This window comes from Balaenoptera physalus, assembly GCF_965194825.1.
Source record: "Balaenoptera physalus genome assembly, chromosome: 2".
NCBI lineage: Eukaryota > Metazoa > Chordata > Mammalia > Artiodactyla > Balaenopteridae > Balaenoptera > Balaenoptera physalus.
In genome coordinates this window covers 163,219,485-163,243,231 of record NC_138883.1, presented here as the reverse complement: position 1 = coordinate 163,243,231, position 23,747 = coordinate 163,219,485, and the positions used below count along the sequence as shown (strand labels likewise).

The 23,747-nt window shown below is 43.7% G+C and overlaps 1 protein-coding gene across 7 annotated transcripts in view; it reads right to left on the bottom strand.

The window, feature by feature from the left end:
- Positions 1-23,747, bottom strand: part of NRP1 (neuropilin 1) — a 137,353-nt gene that overhangs the window by 9,235 nt on the left and 104,371 nt on the right. For 4 of the 7 annotated variants that reach the window (XM_082449667.1, XM_082449668.1, XM_082449666.1 and 1 more), the window contains 5 exons: positions 21,827-22,158; positions 17,062-17,206; positions 13,010-13,114; positions 8,592-8,651; positions 2,324-2,461 (listed from right to left, as the gene is read on the bottom strand). In XM_082449667.1, the coding sequence (XP_082305793.1) occupies positions 2,324-2,461; positions 8,592-8,651; positions 13,010-13,114; positions 17,062-17,206; positions 21,827-22,158 (780 nt within the window). The remainder of the gene's footprint in view (positions 1-2,323; positions 2,462-8,591; positions 8,652-13,009; positions 13,115-17,061; positions 17,207-21,826; positions 22,159-23,747) is intronic. The other 3 variants (XM_082449669.1, XM_082449671.1, XM_082449672.1) reach the window with 1 other exon arrangement.

Sequence of the window (23,747 nt, the reverse complement as noted above, 5' to 3'; positions counted from 1 at the left end):
ATGCCCTCGTCTTGCTGCTGCCCCCCGTCCCCGATCTTACGGAGAAGAACGAAGTTGAGGATGCTTAGCTTAGATGGTCCCTGAGTCAGGCCGCTTCTCTGTCCCCTCCTGTGCTGCCTTCTGCCACTACTGCTCCCCCGGCCATTGGACACCCTCATCCCCCTGCGCTGGAGCCGTTTCCCACCCGGAAGCAGACTGTGAGCACCTCCAGGGTTGGGTTCCCTCCTTTACACCTGAATCTCCAGTGCCCCTCACTGCATCTGCCATGTATGTGGGCAGCTCGGTAGCATATGTGCAATGAAGCAGAGGAAGATGCGGGTTTCGGGAATCCTCTGAAAGGAGGGACATAGCTTCATTGTTAGAGGTCAAATGCGGAAAAGCATGTGGGATTCCTTTGATAAATCCAAAGTTGGGCCGCAGGCTATTGTACCTAGATGGTGTTGATTTTCAGAAATCTCCACGTTTGATTTGCAAAGTGCCGCACATGATCTGTGGCAGGCTGTGTGCGTGTGTCTTGTGTGGGGGGCTCTTTTCATCCAGACTTTTTCATGTTAACAAGTTCCTGCCTTTCAGATGTCGGGCTCACCCATCTCTCTTGGCAAATGATTGTGTGTCTAGCGCTGCAGGGGTTCCTCCTGGTTTGGGCAGACCTGGCACCACTGCCAAGTAAATCGGGGCGTCTGGGAGGACAAAAGAGACCAATCCTTCTGAAGGAATCGCGCTTCTCAGCCGCTAATCTAAGACAAGCCCGCCTTTTCTGACACTCTAACACATAAAGTGCTGATGTTTTTCCTTTCAGGGATTTTATCACAGTTCTGGGTCGGGAACGCTCTCTCCGTTTTCTCAATTAGCACTGTACTTCTGCAAGCCTTTTAGCTTTTGTCTCTGGCTAACATAGCTTTTAACCTCCTTTGAATGTCAGATCCTACTGAGCCATTTTGCTTCACTTTGCATCAATTTTTCCACCATTACTGCCTTCATTTCAGCTAATTGCATTTGGTTAATTTGATGCCATTTCTATGTACAGTGCCATTTACAGTCAAAGTATTTTAAGTTTTCTAAAACTGCTTGTCTTAAGATTCAATTGAAAGTGTCTCAGAATTGAAGGAGTCCAATTTTATCCAATTTCCTTGTCATTCTTATTAGGAAAGGAAGTAGCTGTGATGGAAAGAGGCCTATTCAACCTACTTAATGGTTGTATTCACAGGGGAAAAAGTGAACAACAAAGTGGGAAAGGCATGGAGTACCCTTTGCCTGTCCATCGGCCCACTGGCCCACTCATCCCAAGCACAGGCATGGGGAAACTTGGCTTAATGAGATTTCTCAGCATCAGCAAATGCCCCTCTGGGGTCTCTTTTGGGAAGCATGACTTGAGGAAGCAGTCCTGTCAGTATCACTGATTAGGGCAGAAGTTTGCAGGGTGGGTGTTTGTGTGTGTGTGTGTGTGTGTGTGTGTGTGTGTGTGTGTGTGTGTGTGTGTGTGTGAGGGTATGCGTGTGCGTTTTTTTGCAGGACACTGATGGTTCTTTATTCCATATTTCAAGTTGGGTGATAAAATGACTAGGAGGAAAACAGGATGGCGGCGGGTAAAAGAGTTCCCCAAAGTGGCTGACGGCTCCCTATGTACCCCAACCCTAATTAATCTTAGAAGGAAAGGAAGACAGGAGGTGAGGTGGGTTGTGAGCTGCGGTGTGGTGAGGTTTCTATGGTTTCTATCTGCTCAGAGGGAATGGGCTAGATTTACAATCTTCCTCAAAAGAACAAGATTTCTACCCCTACCCCAATCCATTTCCACTTCATGGGTCAAGAGAGTAAGCGTTAAGCTCACTTATTGTTTCTTTAGCTGTAAAATAAACGAGATGACACCATCTATGGTGGTGTTTGGACTTGCTTCCAAACAATCCAGAGTCAGGATGCTAGAAATAAAATAAGACTCCTAGGATTTGATGGTTGTTGAAGTTGGGTTATGTACAGAGAGGGTTCATTTTACTATTTCTTTTCTACTTTTGAATACATTTGAAATTTCCCATGAAAAATGTTCAGAAAAAGTAGAAAACAGGTATTAATTCACACACACTGATTTGCCAAGTTTGCTATTTTTCAGAGGGGCCAAATCAGTTGCCACATTTAATCAGCATTCTCTACAAAGTGGCCTAAGGGAATCTCTACTAGGGGAGGACATGATGTTAATTGCAGTAAAGAAAAGCAAAAGTGAATGCTCTGTAGTATTTTCTAAACTCCCTAAACTCAGAGACCCATCAACCCTCCGCAGTAACACCTTCTCTAATTCAAAGAAATGAGGCCACAGTGAACCCTCCATTACCTGTGTGATCCTGAATCGGTCCCGTCTTGCTGGTCAACACACTCCATTTGAGCTGCACGTGACTGTCATGCTCCCAGTGACAGAACGTCTTATGAGAACCCCAGCCAAACTCACAGTTAAAACCATATGTTGGAAACTCTTCAGTGGGTGGAAAGGAAAAAAACAGAGACAAGCAGAGAAAGACACATTTAATCATTTAGGTCAAAGAGGTCCTTAATTCGTTCATGGAAAGCATGATTTACATAACTTCATGTCTGTTTGAAAATTCCAGGAAAGCCACAAAATCCAGGATTACCAGGAAACTCAAAAGATGCATGGAGAAGTCCAAATGCTTACAACATCATATTTAGTAACATTTAAAACAATTTTTTTTTTTTTATCCAGCTCAAAAAGATTATGGACTGCCTGTCAAATTGCTACATAAAATTTCCAGGAAGGTTACTTTCCAAAGCATGTATATTACATGTATATTCTATTAGCATTCTCCCTATTTCCGCAATACTTAATATGAAAGATACTCTGCTCTTGAGGATGAGTCATATAAATTGATATCCACCAATGAAAAGAATCTTAATTAGAGATTGACCCATGAACCTCAAAAGTCTAGAAACGTGACTTGGCTGAATATCTCACCCTGGAGGTTATTTGTATTCTCACCACACCAGCTTATGCTTCAGGTTTTTACTGGCAGATCTCTGAAGCATTTCATAAGATTATTTTTTACTTCTGTGCTTTATATCAGGTCAGTTAATTTTAACTGGAAGCCTCTGCTTTTTTAGTGAATTTTCAGATTTGTCTATTAATTGTTTGCCCCACTTAAAACCTCAATGTAAGGTCAAGTAAAGCCAAAGCATACTTGAATAGGTACCCACTTGTATATTTTTTAACGTTCAAAATGCTGCCTTTGGAATCTAAAAGGAAAGTATGAAGGGATTCTCAGGAATGATCTGTGTGTTCTACAAGGTGCTATTTGGCTATGGGGTTTTTTAAACCTCTATAGCCTTATTTTTTTACTCAACCCTTTTTTTGGGGAAATTGGTTAACTTTTTAAGGATGGGGAAAATGAAGTCTTTGATGCTTGGAATTTTGGGGGGGGGGGAACTTGAGCTAACAATAGAAAATAATCCTAAAGATAAAGTTCTCTTGTTTCTGCCAGTCCCACTCCTCCCCCGAATATACAATAAAATTAAACACACAATAGGGGCTGGTTTCTCTAATGAGGGTCATTGCTTCTCACTGAGTCCAGGTGTCCACAAGATGGCAGCATTGAGACGACGAGGAAGGTGCCTAGGGCAGCTAGCCAACTGATCTAAAAAATAAAGCCGCAAAACAACGTCTCTGTACAATAAGGGAAGTATGGTATTATATGCTGTGTTAGGGTCAGGCTGAGAGCCTGTCTCATTTGGATCTTTTCTTTAACTTTGTCTAAGCATTTAACACAAATATCTTGCTTTCTTCTCCGAGTCTGGGCTCCCTGGTCCCTCCCCAACTTCAACAACGGCAGGAGGGATTGTAATGGAAAGGTTTATTGAATAGATAAGAATGAGTTACTTTGCATTTTGAGTTTCCAAGGAACTCTTTTCAAATGCTAATGTGAAATTTGGAAGGAAGGCACCACACGCGTTGTCAAAACTGAGCAGGATGGATTCTCCCATCCGATGACAGTGTGACCTGCCAAAGGATTCACAGGGACAGCTGGGAAAGTAAACCTAGTAAGTCACGTGATGTGTATAACGTGAGCACTTTCAGTTAGGGCGAAGGGCTATATTTCACAGCGGTAGTGTCATTGGAGAGACAGATTTCATGCCTAGTCCATCATAACCATGAAATAGGGCTTCTTAAAGCATGAGAAACCCTCTCCAAAATCTGCCCTGCTTCTGTGCAGCAAGATTGAATTTTGCAGAAGTAGTGGTCAGCTGAACAGTGACAGAATGGTTGAACAACCTTGGATGTCAACGCCCACAGCCCCGGAAAGTACTGTTGTGTAATCTCGTGTTAGAAAATGTTAATATGGGAAAATGTTAATATGTGTGTGGTTCTGGGGTCTCTACTTAAATGTTATTTATAAGACATGCACAAAGAGGAGGGCAGTTAAGCCATTACAGCATACACATTTCTGGTTATATCTGCCTTGTTAATACATTAAATTTATTGTATAATTTACAGAAAACCATACTATCCGTAATGTGGCTATTACTATTCTGGCGATGTCATAAAATATAGGAAGAACTTGGGTATTTTTGTCATGGCCAGGACAAGAGGATGGCTTTGACTGAAAGAGTAATTCAGGCACTTCTCCCGCTCCAGTGAATGGAAGTCAGCCTTTATCTTCCACTGTTTTCCCCAATCTACGAATTTAACATGGCGATCTGCTCTAACTACTCTTTTATCTCCTTGTCCCGATCATATAATTTATGGCAATCTTGTTAAATTAAAATAAATTTTTTTTTTTTTTAAATCAGTACTTTTGTGGGGGATGGGTATGGAGTCAGAATAGTTCAATGTTGAAGATTCAAGCCTGGCTAGAAAGGCTATTAAACACACAGAATACACAAAAACATTTCCAGAAAGGGGGAAAAAAAAAAAGAGGAAGAGAGAAGGACAGAAGCAGAGGAGAAAAGGGCAGAGAAAGAAAGAGAAAAAAAGCAAATGGACGAATGAAATGTGTATATAGGACTAAGTACGTGTGACCTTTCAATCTTCAAAATATTACCCAGGCCCTGTGGCTGCACAATTCTCATTAAATTCATTGGGAATAACCTGGCTAAATCCCTTCTTGACTCTTCAAAATAGCAGGAAACAATATTCTGAACTTAAAACAAATTTATAGCCTCTGTGAGCCAGCACCAGCTGCGCCTGGTGAACCTAGTTTGCCCGGAGTTAGATCATTAGCACCATACACGTACAAGGATTTAATTTTTAAATCTGGTCTTCAAAACTTCTATTGGGTATGCAAGCTTGCTTACTCATAGGCTGGTCTTGCAGTGGAAATAAGTGGAGGTGCCTGGGTCAGTGCAACCATAGGTCATGAACATACTCTGAACTGCTCTAGTGGATGTTTGGGGATCCCTGGAGGGTAAGAGGCTTCACCAGGGGGAGCTGGATTTAAAATGCAGGGTTTCTCATCAGTTCCTGGCAGAGCATTAATAGGCTTTTATGCATCTGATTACAACCCAGACAGTATATGAATATTATATGCCCACTGAATGTATTATATTGAGAAGAATCCTCAACATGAAGGCTTCAGACTCTGCTTGAATCTCTAGTGGCTTCAGCAAAATCAGATGATGATGCAAGTTTAGGGTCTGACTTGCTGCTGCTTGTCAAGGTGCCTTCAGGACAGTGGGGATCCAGGTATCAGTCGGTTCATCTGACCAGGGGGTGAACACCACAGAGTTAGACCTGATCTCTGAGCATTGGCTTAGCCAGGAGGTGACAATGAACGGAACTCCTCAGAGAAGCTCAGACAGTTCACTATCCATAAACGAAGATCTAGAGAGCCAGATTCATGACTCAGACAATGGAAAAACAGGAAACCAAGGCAAGTTGTAAAGGACTCTGGGCTGACTGTAGAACAGACCATCCCATCAATAAGCCCTGTGGTCCTGTAATAGAAAAGAACAAACCTTGGGGACTTCCCTGGTGGCGCAGTGGTTAAGAATCCGCCTGCCAATGCAGGGGACATGGGTTCGAGCCCTGGTCTGGGAAGATCCCACATGCCGTGGAGCAACTAAGCCCGTGTGCCACAACTACTGAGCCTGCGAGCCACAACTACTGAGCCCACGTGGCACAACTACTGAAGCCCGAGTGCCTAGATCCTGTGCTCTGCAACAGAAGCCACCACAATGAGAAGCCTGCACACCACAATGAAGTGTAGCCCCCGCTCACCGCAACTAGAGAAAGCCCGCGCACAACAACGAAGACCCAATATAGCCAAAAATAAACAAACAAATAAATACATTAAAAAAAAAAAAGAACACAACCATATTATTGAAAAAAAAAGAAGAAGAAGAACAAACCTGACTGCATATTGGATCTATTCCTTTAGCTCTAACCCTGTGCTCTCTTGCCGATGCTTAGTCTTGTTGGCTCTGCACTTTTGTAAAAGAATGTTGCCTATAGCCTGAAATATACAGGAAAGCCCATTCTTAAGGCTGACCTTTAAAGGTATAACACTTTTCCATTCATATAGAAATAAAAAGTTGCAGAATATAAAATAACAATTGTCTTATTGGAGGTTTATAGGAACATTGTGACCACACATCCATGAACAGCTGCAAGCACAAAGGATTCCAGCACTAAGAAGTTTACAACAAGCAGCCACACCCCCTCCCCTTTTAGTCTAAAAGAAGCTTGAATCCTAACTCGGGTAAGATGGTTCTTTGGGACACTAGTCCTCCATCTTCTCGGTCTGCAGGCTTTCTGAATAAAGTCGCTATTCTTTGTCCCAATACTTCGTCTCTCGATTTATTGACCTGCCGTGGGGTGAGCAGTAGGAAACTGAACTCGCTAACAGTTTGACGTGAACTTGTTCAGGTGGTGGCAGCAAGGGGTCTTACTGGTTCACGATTTGTACCTCTGCCCTCTGACCACAGTAGACCCTATGAGATGACTGTCTGCTCTGGATCTCCTCTGCGAAGCTATCAAGACAAAGACCTTGAGCTCATGCACAAATCAAAAGTTCACAGAGCCATTCCTGGTCTGATAACAAAGACTTCCAGCACCGAGGGAGAGTCATCCCATTTTGGGATCTGATGTACCTTTCCATTTTCCCCAAGGTTGCTGTTCATGTTTGCTTTTTTGATGACCCCTAGTTCTTTGGACAGGCAAGAAAAGAGATGAGAGCTAACAAGCTAGCTGGCAACTTCCTAGTGATTGTAATTAACTCTCTGGCAAGAGGAAAAACTAGAGCGACAGTTAAAATGTTTGTTACATTATTAGAACGTCACTTGTTCACCTCACCCCTCTTCCCTGTGACAGAGGGTCATAAAGAACCTGCAAGGAAGTTACCCCATAAAAACGACCCTGGTGGGGCTGAGTGGGAAACCAGGAATTTCCTATCAGGGAAGATGGGACGAGAGCAAGAGCCCCATCCAGGAGGCAGGGGCCGCCAGCCAATCCCCCGAGGCTACGCTTTATAACCTGAAAAGGTGTGGAAGGGACTCCCGGCTGGCTGCTGGAATTTAGCTGAACACTATTCTTCAGTTTCATCTTCGGTATTTGGGGGTGTCTGAGCTGAGTGGCAGCAGGGAGTCTGTCACCCTGAGCCCGCCATGGGGGAACCTGGGGTTAAGTTCAGCTAAAGGGAAGTTTGTTTTGCTGGTTAATCGGGTCAAGAGTGACAGCACCCTTTAAGGAAGCATGCTAATCAGAGCAGTCCTTTCTGCGTTCTGCTGGCTGCGGAGGGTCTGCTGTTGAGGAAACAGTGATGTACACCACATGCCCCATTAAGAAGTGACCGTGGAGGCCAAGGCTGCGGGCTTCAGTGGAGGAAATGGGAGAAGCTGGTGAGCTGACCTGTTCACCTCACTCTGATGATTAACTTTAAAGTATGTAAAACTTCTGATTGCTTATACGGACTGTTTCCCCTGGTGTGTGTCTGTGGGGAAGATTTTCAAAAAATACTAACAGAATACAAAAGAGAGTGAGGGGGAGGCCACCTTATCCCTGTGGCTGGGCCCTGATCAACAGCAAGCCAGAGGCTCTAAAAGTCATCACAGGGCCTCTATTAATAAAAGGATGCAGAGGTGCCCTTCCCGAGGGCGCTCCTCTCCGGGCGCACTGCTAGCCCTGGTTTCCTGCACCGCATCTCGTGGCGCACCCACTGGAAATGCGGCTGTAAAACTGCCAACTCTGTGGCAGACAGAACTGACAAACTTCGCCTGTCTCCGATTTGCTGAGTGGCGATGAAAATAAATAGTCAGGCTGCTGCCTGGGAGACTTCCTTCTCCTGAGTTTGCAAACACAGTCCGTGTCCTAGATGTGCTGCGTTTAAACAAAGTATGTTCCTCGGTTCCTTCCGCTGAGAGCGGGGATTGTCACCATTTGGCAATGACTGATAGGGAAGGAAATGTTGCTCCCTGCTGCATATACATGTGGATGAAAGGAAAGCAGTGTTTATGGCTCATGCTTGGGGACCAGATGCTGGTGGCATCTCTGCTAGGACTTTGAGGGAAACGGAAATTGAGAACCGTAGCGATGTGCTGTTTTGTGGGAAAGGACAGGCATATGTGAAATCTACCACATTTTTCTCTTTGGTATTTGATACCTGATTGTATAGTGCTGTCTATCACGGTTGGCTTTTCTGTGGTCAGCACAGTGGTACCACCTGAAACACAGAAACAGTAACATATGAGATGAGAAAAAGGCAGCATTGTAGGTAATATTTAGTAGAGAATGCTGTAGGCTTACATACATCTGTTAGAGGCTAGCAGTTCCCTCAGATAATTCTTCCTTTAATTCCAGCTATAGCAAATGTCTTAAATTTTGTTCACCACAATATCAAATTCAAATAAACCACTATTTTTTACCTGATACGTTTATTCATAAAGCATCTAGGCAGTATGGAGAGTTCCAGACTTCCTTCCAAGGGCATTCCTTGACTCCCAGACTAATCGACAACGCTCACAATTGCAAGAGTGAAAAGCAAAGGCCTCCCAAGGTCCTTAGTGACTTAAGTATTAAACTTGACCTGGACCTCTAAGCTTCAAATAGTTTCCCAAGGTTTCAGATGTGTGTCTTGGGGGGAGTTGCAAGGCTGGTCCCCACAATCTATTTTAAAAACTGAAGTTTTAAAGCGGATGGCAGTAATTCCTCCTTTCTTTTGCTGCTGTGGTTGTTTGTTTTTCCCAAGGACAAATAATTCCGCCCAGTATGCAGTTCGGAGAAGCTGCAGGAAAAGGGGAAGGGGCGGAGGGACACATTTCTTCACAGTCCCGAGGAGCTGGAAGACTGCACAAACAACACCCTGAATGCTGTCAACTTCAATCAGCCTGGGTCGACTTGGAATCCATGGTCTGGGGACCAGTGGAAACTTAGATTTACCCTCTTAGCTTAGGTATCTTAGCTCAGCCATTTTCCGCCCTTCGTCATGAGACTTCTGTTTTAAAAGTCCTGTTCTTCAAGTTGCCCAACCCACAAGCATCACCTGAACGCTTCTTGAAAAACTGGTTTGCTGGTTATTACTTTGGTGCTTGAGAAAGCCATTTCTCCATATGTGTGTCTGCCTTGCAGATCATGGTCGAGAGCATCTATTTGCTTTCCCAAGAGATAAAGTAAGGGCATGGAGGGCTCATGCCCATCATGGAAAGTTTGGAGGTGGCTATGAGGTGCCATTGTACACCTTCCAGGAGTGTCATTCAATAAAGACCGTAGGGCTTCCCTGGTGGCGCAGTGGTTGAGAATCTGCCTGCCAATGCAGGGGACACGGGTTCGAGCCCTGGTCTGGGAAGATCCCACGTGACGCGGAGTAGCTGGGCCCGTGAGCCACAATTACTGAGCCTGCACGTCTGGAGCCTGTGTTCCGCAACAAGAGAGGCCGTGACAGTGAGAGGCCCACGCACCGCGATGAAGAGTGGCCCCTGCTTGCCACAACTAGAGAAAGCCCTCGCACAGAAACGAAGACCCAACACAGCCATAAATAAATAAATAAAGACTGTAATCATCTCTATTCTGGCCGAGCCCTAGTCCTATCCTGCAGCTCCCACGGGTGAGAAATCACCCAGATCATGAATCAGAGAGCCGTAAAACTGAGCTCTTGAAATGGCCTGAAGATTTCTGAGCTAGTCCACTGTAGCACCAAGTCGTGTTACCCCTGCTCGCCCAGTAAATATGCTGGATAAGTGGTCTCACGTGTGCATGGCTTCAATGAGGCAGGCGCTAGGAGAAGCCATTACATATATTATGGGTTAAGAAGGTGAATCTATAATGGCAGAATTGGAGGGAGGCCAGACGCATTAGCATTCCGTTCCCAGTGGTCTTACAGGAGAAAGACTCAAGGTGAAAATTCACTTTTAAAAACAGATATGCACTGTCAGTTTTGTTAGAGGTTGGGAGCCAAATTCCCCTGTTGGGTACACACAGATCCAATGTGAAATTTGGCCTCCTGGTGCCTTTGAAGCCAATTGTATTATCTAATGACATCAAAGGCATTTGCGAATGAGTAACTTCAAGGGTGAATTTTCACCTTGACAAGCAAGCAAAGGAGAGCAAAACCTCTCCTCATTTCCATCCATCTGGTACAGTTCACCTGGAATTCAGTGTTGTTTATAGATAATGAGCATTTTGCTAAATACTTATTTCCCCCTATATTCAAATAGGTCACCCCCAGGAGAAGACATTAAAGTGACATCATCTCTGTTAAGGGACCGAACCTTCAGAGAGCATTGATCCCAATTTCCATGCTGCCAACCATCAGGGTGAAAGGGAGAATACTTTTCGTTTGGTTTTAAGACACTGAACGTTCAAAGTTTGCAGCTGTGACAGAAAGAGCAAGGAGGGTACAGACTTGTGTGTGAGCCCAGGAGGTGAGATGCTCACCTGTGAATAGATAGTGGGTTAGGGGCAGGCTGGGCTGCTTGCAAACACGGGCAAACGTCAGCCCGCCCTTCTTCAGAAAAGACTAACACAGAGCTTCATAGAGCAAAATAAGCTTTTAAAAAAGGACAAATGGGCTGTCATGCAGTAAATGAATACAAAGCATGAGAATGTCTTCTTAGATCACCTCTTCTTGTTGGGGGAATAGAGTGAACCTTATCAGCACCCCCAGAAGTTCTTAATATATACATGTATAGATCAAATTATTGAAACAAACGTGCTGGCCTGAGAAAATGACTTTTTCTGCCAGGGTAATATGTAAAAAAAAAAAAAAAAAAAAAAATTGAATGCATTGTTTTCTATCTACCCAATAAATGATTTTAAATGCTGTAGATAAACTATCGCCTTGTACTGTTAAAGGACTGTCAGTGTTTCCAGGCAAAATGACCCATTTTCTGTGGTGTGCAACTCGTGGCCATACACAGTTTGCTCCAGGCTAACAGACTCACCCTGTTTCATTCAAAGGCTTAGGTTTCAATTGATTCAGTCATGAGCCGATGCACAAATGAGAAGGTTGGTTGTTCTGACACGAGGAATAAATCTGAGGCTTTGTCTCTAATCAATATTAACTGACCACTTTAGGGTTTATAAAGGAAAGAACCTCTCCTCAAGAGGGTAATTGAACAGGGGGGCCTCTGATGACTGCAGACATTCCTTTTTATGAGGATTTTCACTACGGATGGGACGTGTGACCGGGTTTGCAAAAAGCCTGAGGTTTGCAGAGAGTGTTCACAGGCAACCTTGGGAAGGTTCTGTAGGACCTGCTTCACCAGACTGGCACTCTGTTTTAACATCAGCTGCATAAGCTTTTTAGCTGGAGCTTGACATCTTACAAAGAAAAGCCCTCTGCATTAATTAGAGTAATTTTTGTGGCTTGCAACTACTTATATACAAGATTTGTTTTCAAAAGCCCATAATCACGTGACATTTATTGGCCATTCGACTGTAAGCAATTATCCTGGAAATTTGGAGGTCGAGAACCTTAGGAGGTAGGATTTAAATGTAAACTCAGTTCATGGTACTAAACTTCTGAGCTAGATTTTACCCCTTATTCCATCTCAGGGTGCAGAGCAGTCTTGCTCCTTCAGAAGAGAGCTTTTGAAGTAATGGGAAATGTGGGACATTTCCTTCCACATTTTACATTAATGCGTTAGCTACTAACATGGCACTATTGTGAAGTTACATGGTAACGCCTTCAGTTTCGCCCACGAAAATGAATTACGTGGGCTCTCCTGAATCCCTTTTGGGTAAAAATACAGACCTGCATCCACGGGCTCGTGTTTAATGTAAAATGAGAGTCAGACGCTGTAAGAAACTGTGTTTTGATCTGGGTAGCAGTAAAGGCCCCACGGTACCTTTGGCAGCAATAGGGTGATAATTCTAGTGCTTTGGCCGGTTTCCAAATGGTGGCATTCCATTTCCCCACTTGCTTAATGTTTCCTCTGTCAGTCCAAGTAGAAGAGAAGGTCACTTTCTAGCTTTTAGGGTTTTAGAATATCATGGAGTAATCCTCTAAATAAGTCGGTGAGGCACGTGGCACACACCATCCCTGATATATTTGCTAGTGGTGATGTCAAATAACAACAAATTCTGCCTTTGTAAATTTTAATGTAAAATGATTCACAAAATCCTAGCTTAAAAGCTGCATTTCAAATATAAGCTTGACTTCATTAATTAGTTGGATAAAGGATCCACTCAAAAAATTTGATCCCTGTTAGAAAATGAAAATAAACGTTCTCCAGCGTGTGGTTATGTATGGGTGGTGCATATGTTATCTCGGAAGGGGGTGGAGGTCGAAGATGAGAATCAGTTTATGTTACATTTAGCCATGGAGGAATTCTTATCCAATGAAGACAATCCTAGCCTTTGGCTCTGAAAATGGCTAAAATTATCGTTCGAATGGCTGTGGCTATGAAGGACAATTTGTTTACATGACGACATGAGGAAATGAAGATGCACGTGTTTTGGCAAGGCTTCCTCCCGCCTGCCGCCGTGAGGATTTCCGCAAACACAAACAGACGTTAATTAGCGGGTCTCGACTACAACATGAACTGAGATGGCACAGCAATGGGATGAAGATGGTTTCTGCACCTGTGAGCTGGAAGTCATCACCTGTTCCGCTGTGGCAGTTGGCCTGGTCGTCATCACATTCATCCACCAGGTTCCCATTGGGAGTGGTCGGTCCAGCTGTAGGTGCTGAAACAAGATCCAAAGATTATTTTCTCACACCTCTGAAATGTATTCTCCAGCCCCCGGCTGTTGATTCTGCTAATACTTTTGCAGAAAACTCTAATCTGTGGTTAGAAGACCGGGAGCATGGTTTGCCTCTCTTTCAGGAGCGAAATATACTCGGATTTTGCAGAATGCATTGGGGACTGCTTTGTTTTGGTATTTGATCCGTATCTCCTTCATAGAATTGGCTGCCTTAGCATTTTATACATTGTTATCTACATACACATCCTTTTTCTGAAAAGTTCTTGTATTCTCACTGGTTATTTATTCATGACCCTGAAGTTGGGAACTTTGATGATAGAGATTTGGCTTGAATTGTTTTTCCTTTCATTTTCAAGGTGCTAGAGGACTCACTTGTCATGAATTTTTTTATATTCTTGGTATTTACTAAGTTTGCTAAGCTTATCTTGTAATATTTTCCCCAAAAGGGAGTCTCAGCATTCACTTTTAGTACAATATTGTTCTTTACTTCTTTATTTTTTTAAAGAGCGACTCCATTTCCCTCTAAGTAAGCTTCTCAGCTTGTGAGCCACGGCAGGTGTCTGGGAGTTCCCTGGGGTCATTTTACCTTAACTCCCAGAGGACTACATTCCACTGCTGGCAGGTATTCCCATAGCTTTGAGTTTGTAGTTGAAAAGTAGCCAACATTAATCAAAGACTGCTTTTGAAGTTCTTTAAATTTAGTTCCATCTATTTTTTTTTTCCAGCCTGTTACTCATTTTTGCAATCTGTTTAATATCTTACAGTTTTCGGCATTACATTTCACTTTACATGACTTGAGATAATGGACAGTTCTCTTGATGTTTGAAAACCAGACAAGATGCTGGGAGTGGGGACCTGTTCTCTAATAGTTTCTGGCCAGTTGGAATGTGCTGGTAACTGTTGCTTTCTCAATAAAAATTTGACCCTGTTTGTTATTGTACTAAAGGACTGAGCAGAGTTATAATAAATGTAGAAACATAGCTAGTTTCAACTTCCTCAACTGCCCCAAACACACACCAATAATAATTAGGAAATCACCACGTACAGGTAATGTTCACACCGTTTAGGCGTACATACTAGACTTTGTAAAATGCATACACACATATTCTGGGTTCTGCTTATTGTTAACACCGAATCAATAGAATCCTCTTTGGTAATCCAGATGCTTGCCTTTGCTAAGCTGCCTTCGCTCTTGGTAACGTGCCACTTTCAAACTCTCTATTCATCTTGCTGGTTTTTCCACATTCCTTATGGTATTTAAAAAAGGAGGAGTTTTGCACTGGAAGTGGCCCAGGGTAGTACGGGGATTAAATTGAAAAAAGTAAAAAGTGATGTCCCAATTTTACTACTTGAAAATATTTTATCGTCTGTGGTTCTCTAACTGTTTCTTAAACATAAGTGCTAGTCCCAAATAAAACGGAGACTCAGAGATGGCTGGGTTGTACCTCACCCTCTTTCTCGATCTTTGGGTATCTCCTGTAGCACAAGGTACAAAGTCAGTATTTAATAAGGGCCTGTTAATCGTTTTAAGGGAGAAGAAAAACACTGCCTTTCACCAACTGTGTTAAACAGCTTTGACAATACTTTCCCTGGATGCTGGCTCCTCGTGTGGCTCGGGGCAACTTCCCCACCTCGGTGAGTGCCTGCAAACATCTGCAGCAAATCCCTTCACCACCACTGCTACCTCACCACTGAGTTGACACTGGCAAACTGCCACCAGGCTCAGTCTTTTCAACCATCCATTCATTCCACCTTCTAAATCAATGTCGCTTCCCAGAATCGAGGCTAAAGTCCTGCATCGGAGCAGCAGACGCCCTTTTCCAGGCAACCACACCGCTCAGCACACTGAACGAATGTGTCTACAGGTGGTTCAGTCTGCCCATCCCTTCTTTTTCTTGGCATCTTTGTCAAATTCCTGGCACATGGTCATTCTTGGTCTGTGTTGACAGTGACTAGATGATTCAGAGGTCCTGCGACATAACTACAGATATGGAAACAACTACCTAATAAAGAATCGGAGATAATGGCCTGCTTTTAAATAAACACGTGGGAAAGCAGCTATGAATTATTCACTAGGATGGTGATTTATAGCTTAAGATTCTTTACTGTGTAAGAAATATTTTATGATATTTAATGTGCTCAGGAATGTAATTATATTTGGGTGGCTCAAAACACAAATAATTTTGAAATCCCAAGAAGGTGATATTTAAGAGGCATCCTTCCAAACAACTCTGAGCATATGCTCAATGGATTAACATCTGGGTACCGACAATAGCCATTCTTTGCACTAACCTAGAGAAAGACCTTTATGGGGATGAAAAAGTTGGTATAAGGTTACTCATTTATGCCCAAATTGAACGCAGATGGGAATTCCAATGCACAAAAGCATTAAAATAGTACACTAAGCAACCATCATATCATTTTTTCAAACATTCATCTCATTTATTATGTGAAAAAATGAAGAGGAGAGTGCAGTTCTGAGGTCAGTGTGAGAACTGAATTTGTCCTTGATATGACCTTCCTATGATAACCTAAGTCTATCTTTAAACAGACCTCACTGTACATTACATGTATTATCTCATGTAAAGTTTTGTTTCTCTGCAGCAGCCTAAGAAATTCATGCAAGGGACTTCCCTAGTGGTTTAATGGTTAGGGCTCTGTGCTTCCACTGCAGGGGGTGCAGGTTCAATCCCTGGTCGGGGAACTAAGATCCCTCAAGCCTCACAGTGCAGGCAAAAAACCCCCAAAACCAAGCCAAACCAAACCAAAACAAAAAACAAACAAAAAACCAACAAAAATTCATCCAAGATAATGTCTTGATGTTTCAGCCTGTCAAATGCTGTTTCCTGCTAGTATGTGATGGTAGTCAACACTGCAGATGCCAACTTGGACCAGACACGGACGTCTGAACAACACTAAGAAGGTCATAGAATCTGTGCTCGCCGGGGGTTGAGGGAGGGAGAGGGGGGTACTGCTTAATGGGTAGGGGTTTTCACTTTGGAGCGATGGAAACGTTTTGGAACTAGATAGAGGTGTTGGTTGCATAAATAATTGTCAACATACTAAATGTCACTGAATTGTTTACTTTAAAATGGTGGATTTTAGGGAATTCCCTGATGGCCTAGTGGTTAGGATTCAGAGCTTTCACTGCGGGGGCCCGGGTTTGATCCCTGGTCAGGGACCATCCTACATGCCACAAGGTGCGGCCAAAATACAACAACAGCAACAAAATAAAATAAAATAAAATAATTAAAAAAAACCAAAATGGAGGATTTTATGTTATGTGAATTTCACAATACATCATTTAAAAAAAAAGTCAAAGAAGACAACCCCACAGAATCTGAGGAGCGTTATGGAAACAACCCACAAAAAATTAGGATGTGAAGGCACTGTTATGGAAGAGAGGGCACGGGGCCAAGTCCTGAAGGATGGGCACGGTTTCTAGGGGCAAAGCTCAGGGGCAGCAAGTGCTGGTGTGTTGGTCTACCACCTCCATCCGTGCTGAACTACTTGAGTGTAAGGTCCACGTCCTATAGACCTTTGTGTTCCTGGTGCCTCCTTTGTGTCTGGGAAAGAACTTGTGCTCAGTAAACACTGTCAAATGAGAAGATAAACGAATCCCAAGGGGGTAGACAAAGGACTAGGGGAAAGATCTGGGAATGATGCAGTGTGCACTTAGGGACAGGAGAAGGCTGCTTGTCTACAAGTCTTCCTGTTGAAACAGGGAGAAATGAGGCTCAGTAGCATATTTGCTGAATAAGTCGTGCAGGGCACCAGGTGATGAGCCTTACGGACCCGCAGGCACAAGAGACCCAGGATCACCCAGGAGAAATGGGGCAATTTGCAGCAGCACCGTCAGGGGCATAAGTGCATGATGAAGGAAATAAAACATCTGGGGAACCAGGTGGGGCTCTGGAAATCGTGCTTACCTTCCACCTCACAGCCCAGCAGCTCCAGCCGTAGCCCTAGTCCGCCGTGAGTGGCTCTCTCGGGGTAGATCCTGACGAACCGCGTGGAAAAGGGTGGAAATGTCCGTAGCTCAGGTGTATCATAGTTGTTGTTGCCTTCAAAAGACTGTGAAGTATGAAGAACACCAGGTATTAACAAAACCTCCCTTTCAGCAGAAAAGTCCTTCCTTTAGGACTCTTAGCAGGCCAGAGAAATGGGCCTCATTCTACTACTTCGTAAACGGCTGACATTCCTTTCCTAAATGAGAAGGGAAAAAACAATTAAACCTTCTCTAAGAAGTGACAGATGTCGTTTCTTAGAAACTCTGGAGGATACACTGAGGCTAGACCAGAAGCTGAGGATTTAATGAGACACATTTTTAAATGACAGTCTGATGTGCCTGGGAGAAGTGACACTTTTACCACTTCCTTGAAGTGGAGGAAGAAAACTCAGGAAGGGAGCCTGCCATTTTTCAAAGCTTGTAACAGTCACCACATTTCCAATAACGACTCCTGTCACATTCTCTTCAATGAATGGGTCCTGGTTTTGCTAAAACTCCGTCCTCTAGAAGAGCAAGGAATTCCATTCCTGGAGGAGGAGATAGTAAATTTCACGTACTTCAAGTGCTCTGTAACCAAGAACTTGGGTCATTCCAATCCATTGGAACTGCTGTTGACTTAAGCAGTACCACCAGCTGGAGGCATCTGTAGATAAAAGACTTTCTCATCTCAGGAAAGTGACAGGGTCCCGACCGCTAAGCAATGTTCTGATGCCTGGTTGCACTGCAGTGAGTTGGCACCTCTTGGTGAAGAGCATTCCTAACTCGACATCACTGTGACATGTTCAGGAACCCGGCTGTTATTGCCCTGCTGCCACTGGATTATTCTGTTTTCCTTTTTACAGTGACAGGAAGGTCAAAATCCTTGAGTGGAGTCATAAGAAAATAGAGCAATGACTAGGCTTGTTTTCTTTTTTAAGAAATGGATAAGCCTCTCTGTATCCTCTTCTCCCAACATCATTCCTAACTCTGTCCAGAATGGGAAGAGGGGAGGGGATTAGAAAAATCAAACTACCTTATCACTGGGAGTGTCCTTTTATATATCAAGCATCATGTGATGTTTACTCGTGCAAGGCATTGTTCCATGTGCTTAAAATGTACTCACTCAATTAATCCTCAAGACAACTCCAAGAGGTAGGTTCTATTATTGCCCTCCTTTTACAGGCAAGGCACAGAGAGGTCAAGTAATTTGCCCACGACCTTGGGATTCAGACCTACCAGTCTTATCTGGCGCCCTTCACCACGCTGCCCTTAGAAACAATCTAGTCTGATTTCCTCATTTTAATAGATGACAACACTGAAGTCTAGGACACTGAGGTCTATTCCCATGGCCACACATTCAGTTTCATTGATTTTTCTTTAAATGGATTGTGATTTGGGCTTCCAAATCTAGTAGATCATATTGAGTGGGTGGCCATATCCGTCAGGAGTGGGAACCCTGCCCAATACCTGGGTCAAGACATCACAAACCAGCCAAAGATGCCATCATTTGGTGGTGGAAATATCTTGGCCAAATCGGTGACACAAGTAGGAGAAGATAGATTGGGAAGGTTGTGACATAACTAGAGGTTTTTTCTGAGTTCTAGAAGTAAATTAATTGACCTCTTCCAACTCAGAAAATCCTCCAGGAATCTAGAAGTACAGGGCTAATACAGACCCATCTCTCTCAATTAAAGTTTCCTTTTATCATTTTCAAGAGTAAATTCACTACCGGGGGCCTCTGCATTCTTGATAGAACTGCAGTTGCTGCCATTAATTGAGAATCTGACGTATAACGTCAGGCCCAATTAAGTGTTCTCAGTAAGATACTAATTATAGTAAAAATAGTATTACTACACATGCAAGTTCTGTGTACGTTAACATAGCTCCAACATTCTTAGGAGAAAAGCACTTATATCTACGGAGTCCCAGGCTTTTCTCCTACTTTTACCTTGAGCAAAGAATTAGCACAATGTAAATACATTATAAACGTTGTCAGTGATGAACTGGGCAGAATATTAGCAAGGAAGGGCCATATGGAATTGGGCTAAGTTTGCTAACATAGGATTGTTTACAAAATGTCTTTGTGTCTTTTCACTAATCATGCTTTAGAAGAAGAGGGCTTGGAGCATTTAGATCTATTTGCCCCTGAAAAGTCTAGTCGATTCAAAGACTCTGAGGTACCTTGTCCGTCATGCACTATTTAAGGGTAGGAAGTAAGGCGACAGCATAGAGGATTTTAAATCCATCAAAGTGCTGTTTTAGATCACAAAACTGTGTGCTCCCTTTACCGTATGTAAAAGGTACTTGGCATCCTAAGCAGGTAATCTTCATTTGCAAGTTTAAATATAGTATGTTTTAACTATCTTTGTGCAATTTAGAAATAAATACTGCTCCTAAATGGAAGGTTTAACCAGTTTCCTTTTTCATCTTGAAGATTTTATTCCAGGGGAAGGACATGTTAGGAATCAGAGATTAGATGCCATGTAAACAATTTAGAAACTTTTATGGTTTAAATACATAAGAACATGATAATGATGGATGAAATATTTTAGGAAAAAATCTAACACATTCAACCAATCTTGAATGGAGTTTTTTGTTAAAATTGAAAGCTGTGTGCTGGCTTCTTGTGAATGCTATATGCGATGTCCTACAAAGGGAGTGATAGCTTTAGACTTGATTGCAGACGAGTGGATTAGATACTAACGGCCAGGAAGCATAAGACGCATCCCATCCAAAGCCTATGGCAATTTGTTTTCTTTCCCTCTTAGAACCCGAATGTTGAAGAACGTGTCACAACAGCTCACACTGCCATGCGACAGCGGCTCCGGGAAGTTGTTGATTTGCAGCATATTCACACTTGGTGCTAAAGCCACAGGGCTCACAACTCCTCAGAAAAGATCGGCTCTTAGGGGAACTCCAGTTTCTGATGTTTGTTTTACTTTTTCTTCTACCAAAACAAGAGGGGTAGACATAAAAGGGGAAAATGAAACGGACACAAGTAAGAAAGTAGCTGCACATAGATTAAAAAAAAAAAAAAAAAAAAAAAACACTGGAAATGTTTTAGAAACCACAAGTTAACTGGGGATGAAATGGGAGAGGAATTCTTACATTTCCGACAGCATCATCCCTCTTGGTGGTCTGCCCACTGGTGCGGAGCGCAGCCGTAGGGACAGTCTCGGCAGAGCCTCCACATCTGGGCCGAGTGGGAGCTGGCTGCGTGGCCCGGCTTTGTTTACTGCCTGCAAAGCCTTTGGCCCCAGTGACTGTATGAAGCCATATTCCCACACTCCCATTCCCTCCAATGAGCTAAAATCTTTTCATAAAAGGAGTAGGTCCTTGGCAAAGCAGGGACAGAAAGACTGCGACTGAAAGGCCAGTTGTGCTAGGGGTGAGAAGTATCTTCAGTTGAATACAGAACCCACATATAGTTCTGCATGCAGAACTGAACTTCTGGGGGCTCTTCCTTATTTTAATCTGAAATCAGTTTCCAGGCCGTGCAGCATACTCGGGGCGTCCTTTCCTAGTTGGTGTTCTGTGCTCAGGAAATGCACATATATTTAACCAAGAGCCTTAGAAAAACATAATCACTAAAGAATACCTGTTTCGTTAAAAAAAAAAAATTATGCCACGTGTTCTGGTGAAGGTTGGAAGATTTCTTTTTCACTAGATCCTCAAGGGCCAACTGCTTTTTGAAAGGTTCCAATGTATAAGAAATAGACATAAGCGTTATTCATGATAGCCAAGAGTCAGAAGCAATGAACGTGTCCGTCAGTGGATGGATAGATACCCAACATGTGGTCTGTACATACGATAGAATATTATTCAGCTTTAAAAAGGAATGAAATTCGGACCCAGGTTACGACATGGATGAACCTTGAGGACATCATCCCAAGTAAAATAAGGCTAAATATTGTCTGATTCCACTTACATGAGGCTCCCGGAGTAGTCAAATGCATAGAAACAAAGTGGAATGGTGGTTGTCAGGGGCTGGGGGAGAGGGGGTGAAAATTATTGTTTAATGGGGGCGGAGTTTGTTTTGCAAGATGAGGAAGTCCTGGAGATGGGCTTGCATACCAGCGTGAACGTACTTAACCCTACTGAACTGTATACACTTAAAAAGGTTAAGATGGCAAATCTTCTGTTACGTGTATTTCAGCACAATTATGAAACTTTTGAAAATTGTAAAGCACTATAGAATGTAAAGACTCTTTCATTCAATAAAAAGAATAAAAATTTAAAAAAGTTTAAAAATACACTTAAGGGATGCGTGAGAGAAGGGGGCTGGGGGCGGGTGCTCACGGAGAGATTAGAGTCTGCAGGGAGATTCTGAATTCCTACCGCAGTGGCCCCCTGGACCCACCCTCACGACCTCCCGGTCCCCTGAGCCACCTGCTGTTCCCTGCGGGAGAGAAAGGTGACCGGCGACGCGATTCTCAGCCGTGGAATTCCTGTCTCCCCTGGAATCTGAACTGTCTCCATCACTCGCCCCCGCAGATCCCACGGCTTTCAGGAAATGAGAAGCAGCGCTTCCGCAGGAAGAGGCCGGGGTCCTTGGTTCCAGTCAAGGCCGTGAGGGAGGGGCCCCTCCCGGCGCCGCCCCCGCCTCCCGGCACCGCCCCCGCCTCCCGGCACCGCCCCCCGCCTCCCGGCACCGCCCCCCGCCTCCCGGCACCGCCCCCCGCCTCCCGGCACCGCCCGGGCCTCACCTTGGCCTTGCGCTTGCTGTCGTCCATGACCATCTTCCAGTCCGAGCCGTTGTTGCTGTACCCGATCTTGAATTTCCTCATGAACACCTTGTTCTCCCGGTGCTTGCCCCCCTGAATGATGACGCCCCGCACGATCTTCTCCTCCGCCAGGTCCACCTGCAGCCACTCGTTCACGTACGGGTGCGGGGCGGGCGGCAGTGCCCAGCCCGAGCGGCTGGTCACCAGGCGGATATTTTCAGGCATCCAGTTCCTGTCCCCTTGGTTGGATGCTGTGATCTGGGAGTCGGAAATAAGTCCGGACACCATACCCAACATTCCAGAGCAAGGATAATCTAGAGAGGGGAACGGAATAGGCGATGTAAAATGATTTTCTAAAAGTCTCCGTGCTTAGAAAGAGAATCCAACATATTGAATAAAAACATGGTCTGTACGCATTCATGTACATTTGCAAATGTCTGGATCATCTGACGTTAAACCACAGCTTCCCCGCTCCTCTTTCTGCACTCCCTGCCCTGCACTCACAGTCCGGTAAAGAAAATCTTAGATAAGAACATTCATTTCTTCCCGTTTTGAGTTCTTCCAAGTTTAAGGTCAAAGAATTGACATTCGGTCCCTTTGGTATCCGGAAGTTATCCCTAGATCAAGTACAGGTCCTGCCCAATGGAGGTTCAGTTTATGCGGGGCTGGAGATGTGTAAACCAATAATTCCAACAGCAGGAAAGTTGCCAAAACAAAGCAAAAAGAAGATGATGAGGAGGTGAAGAGAAAGAAAGTGCTGGGCTCAGCTTGAAGAGGTAGGAGGGCCCCCTGCCGGGGGTGGGGGAACCTTTGGACTGAGCGTTGAAGGAGGGGCCCATCCTCCCCCGTTTCTAACTGCACGAGAACTCTGCACGATCCCACTGTCAACTCAGATGTCCCAAGTCCAAACAGAAACAGTCCTTTCCCCTCGACACCAAATCCCTTCATCCAACTCTGCACTTTAATGGGTGGAATCACCACCAATCAGCTAGCTCCTGCCTAGTCATCTTGTCTTTCCATTTTCCATTTTCCATTCCTGTTCTGCTACCAAATCCTGTCATATTTTTGTTAAAAAAAAAAGTCTTGCGATCTTCATTTCTTCTGGCATCATCTTGATGCCATGGCTACATGCCAAGTGGTCTCCTGACTACCCTCTCAAACCCCAGTTTTGAATCAACAATACCCACGTCGCTTTTCATAATTTTTTTTTTTTGCGATGTCACTCTTATGTTCAAAAATCTTCCATTGCTCAGGAAAATAAGCCAGACACAAAAGGACAAATACTGCATGATTCCACTGATATGAGGTACCTAGAAGAGTCAAATTCATAAGGACATAAAGTAGAATGGTGGGTTCCAGAAGCTGGGGGGAGGGGAGTGCAGAGTTAGTGTTTCATGGGTATAGAGTTTCAGTTTGGGATAATGAAAAGTTCTGAAGATGGATTGTGGTGATGGTTACACAATAATGTGATTACTGAAGCAACTAAATTGTATCCTTAAAAATGGTTAGAATGGTAAACTATGTTATGTACATTTGACCACAATAAAAAAAAAGAGAGAGATCTTTGAAAAATTTCCATGGCTCTCCATTATTTGTGGGACACTATAAAAAGTCTTGATCTGGTTTTCAACACCCTCATTTTGGCTTCATCCTAGGTATCTAATTTTATTTCCTATTACTGACAGTAATCCATTTTTTCCCCACATACCATAGAGAGAATTCTCATCATTGCCTTTGTTCAAAATGTTCCTGCTGCCCCCTCATCCTCCTATTGACAGAGGTGAGTTCTGCCCAGACTTTCAAACCCAGCTTAAGGCTCTTCCTGAAAACTTCTCAAATGACCCTATCCTTTATCCTGAACCCTCCCTTCTCAGAAATATGACTACCATACAGGAAGCAGCAC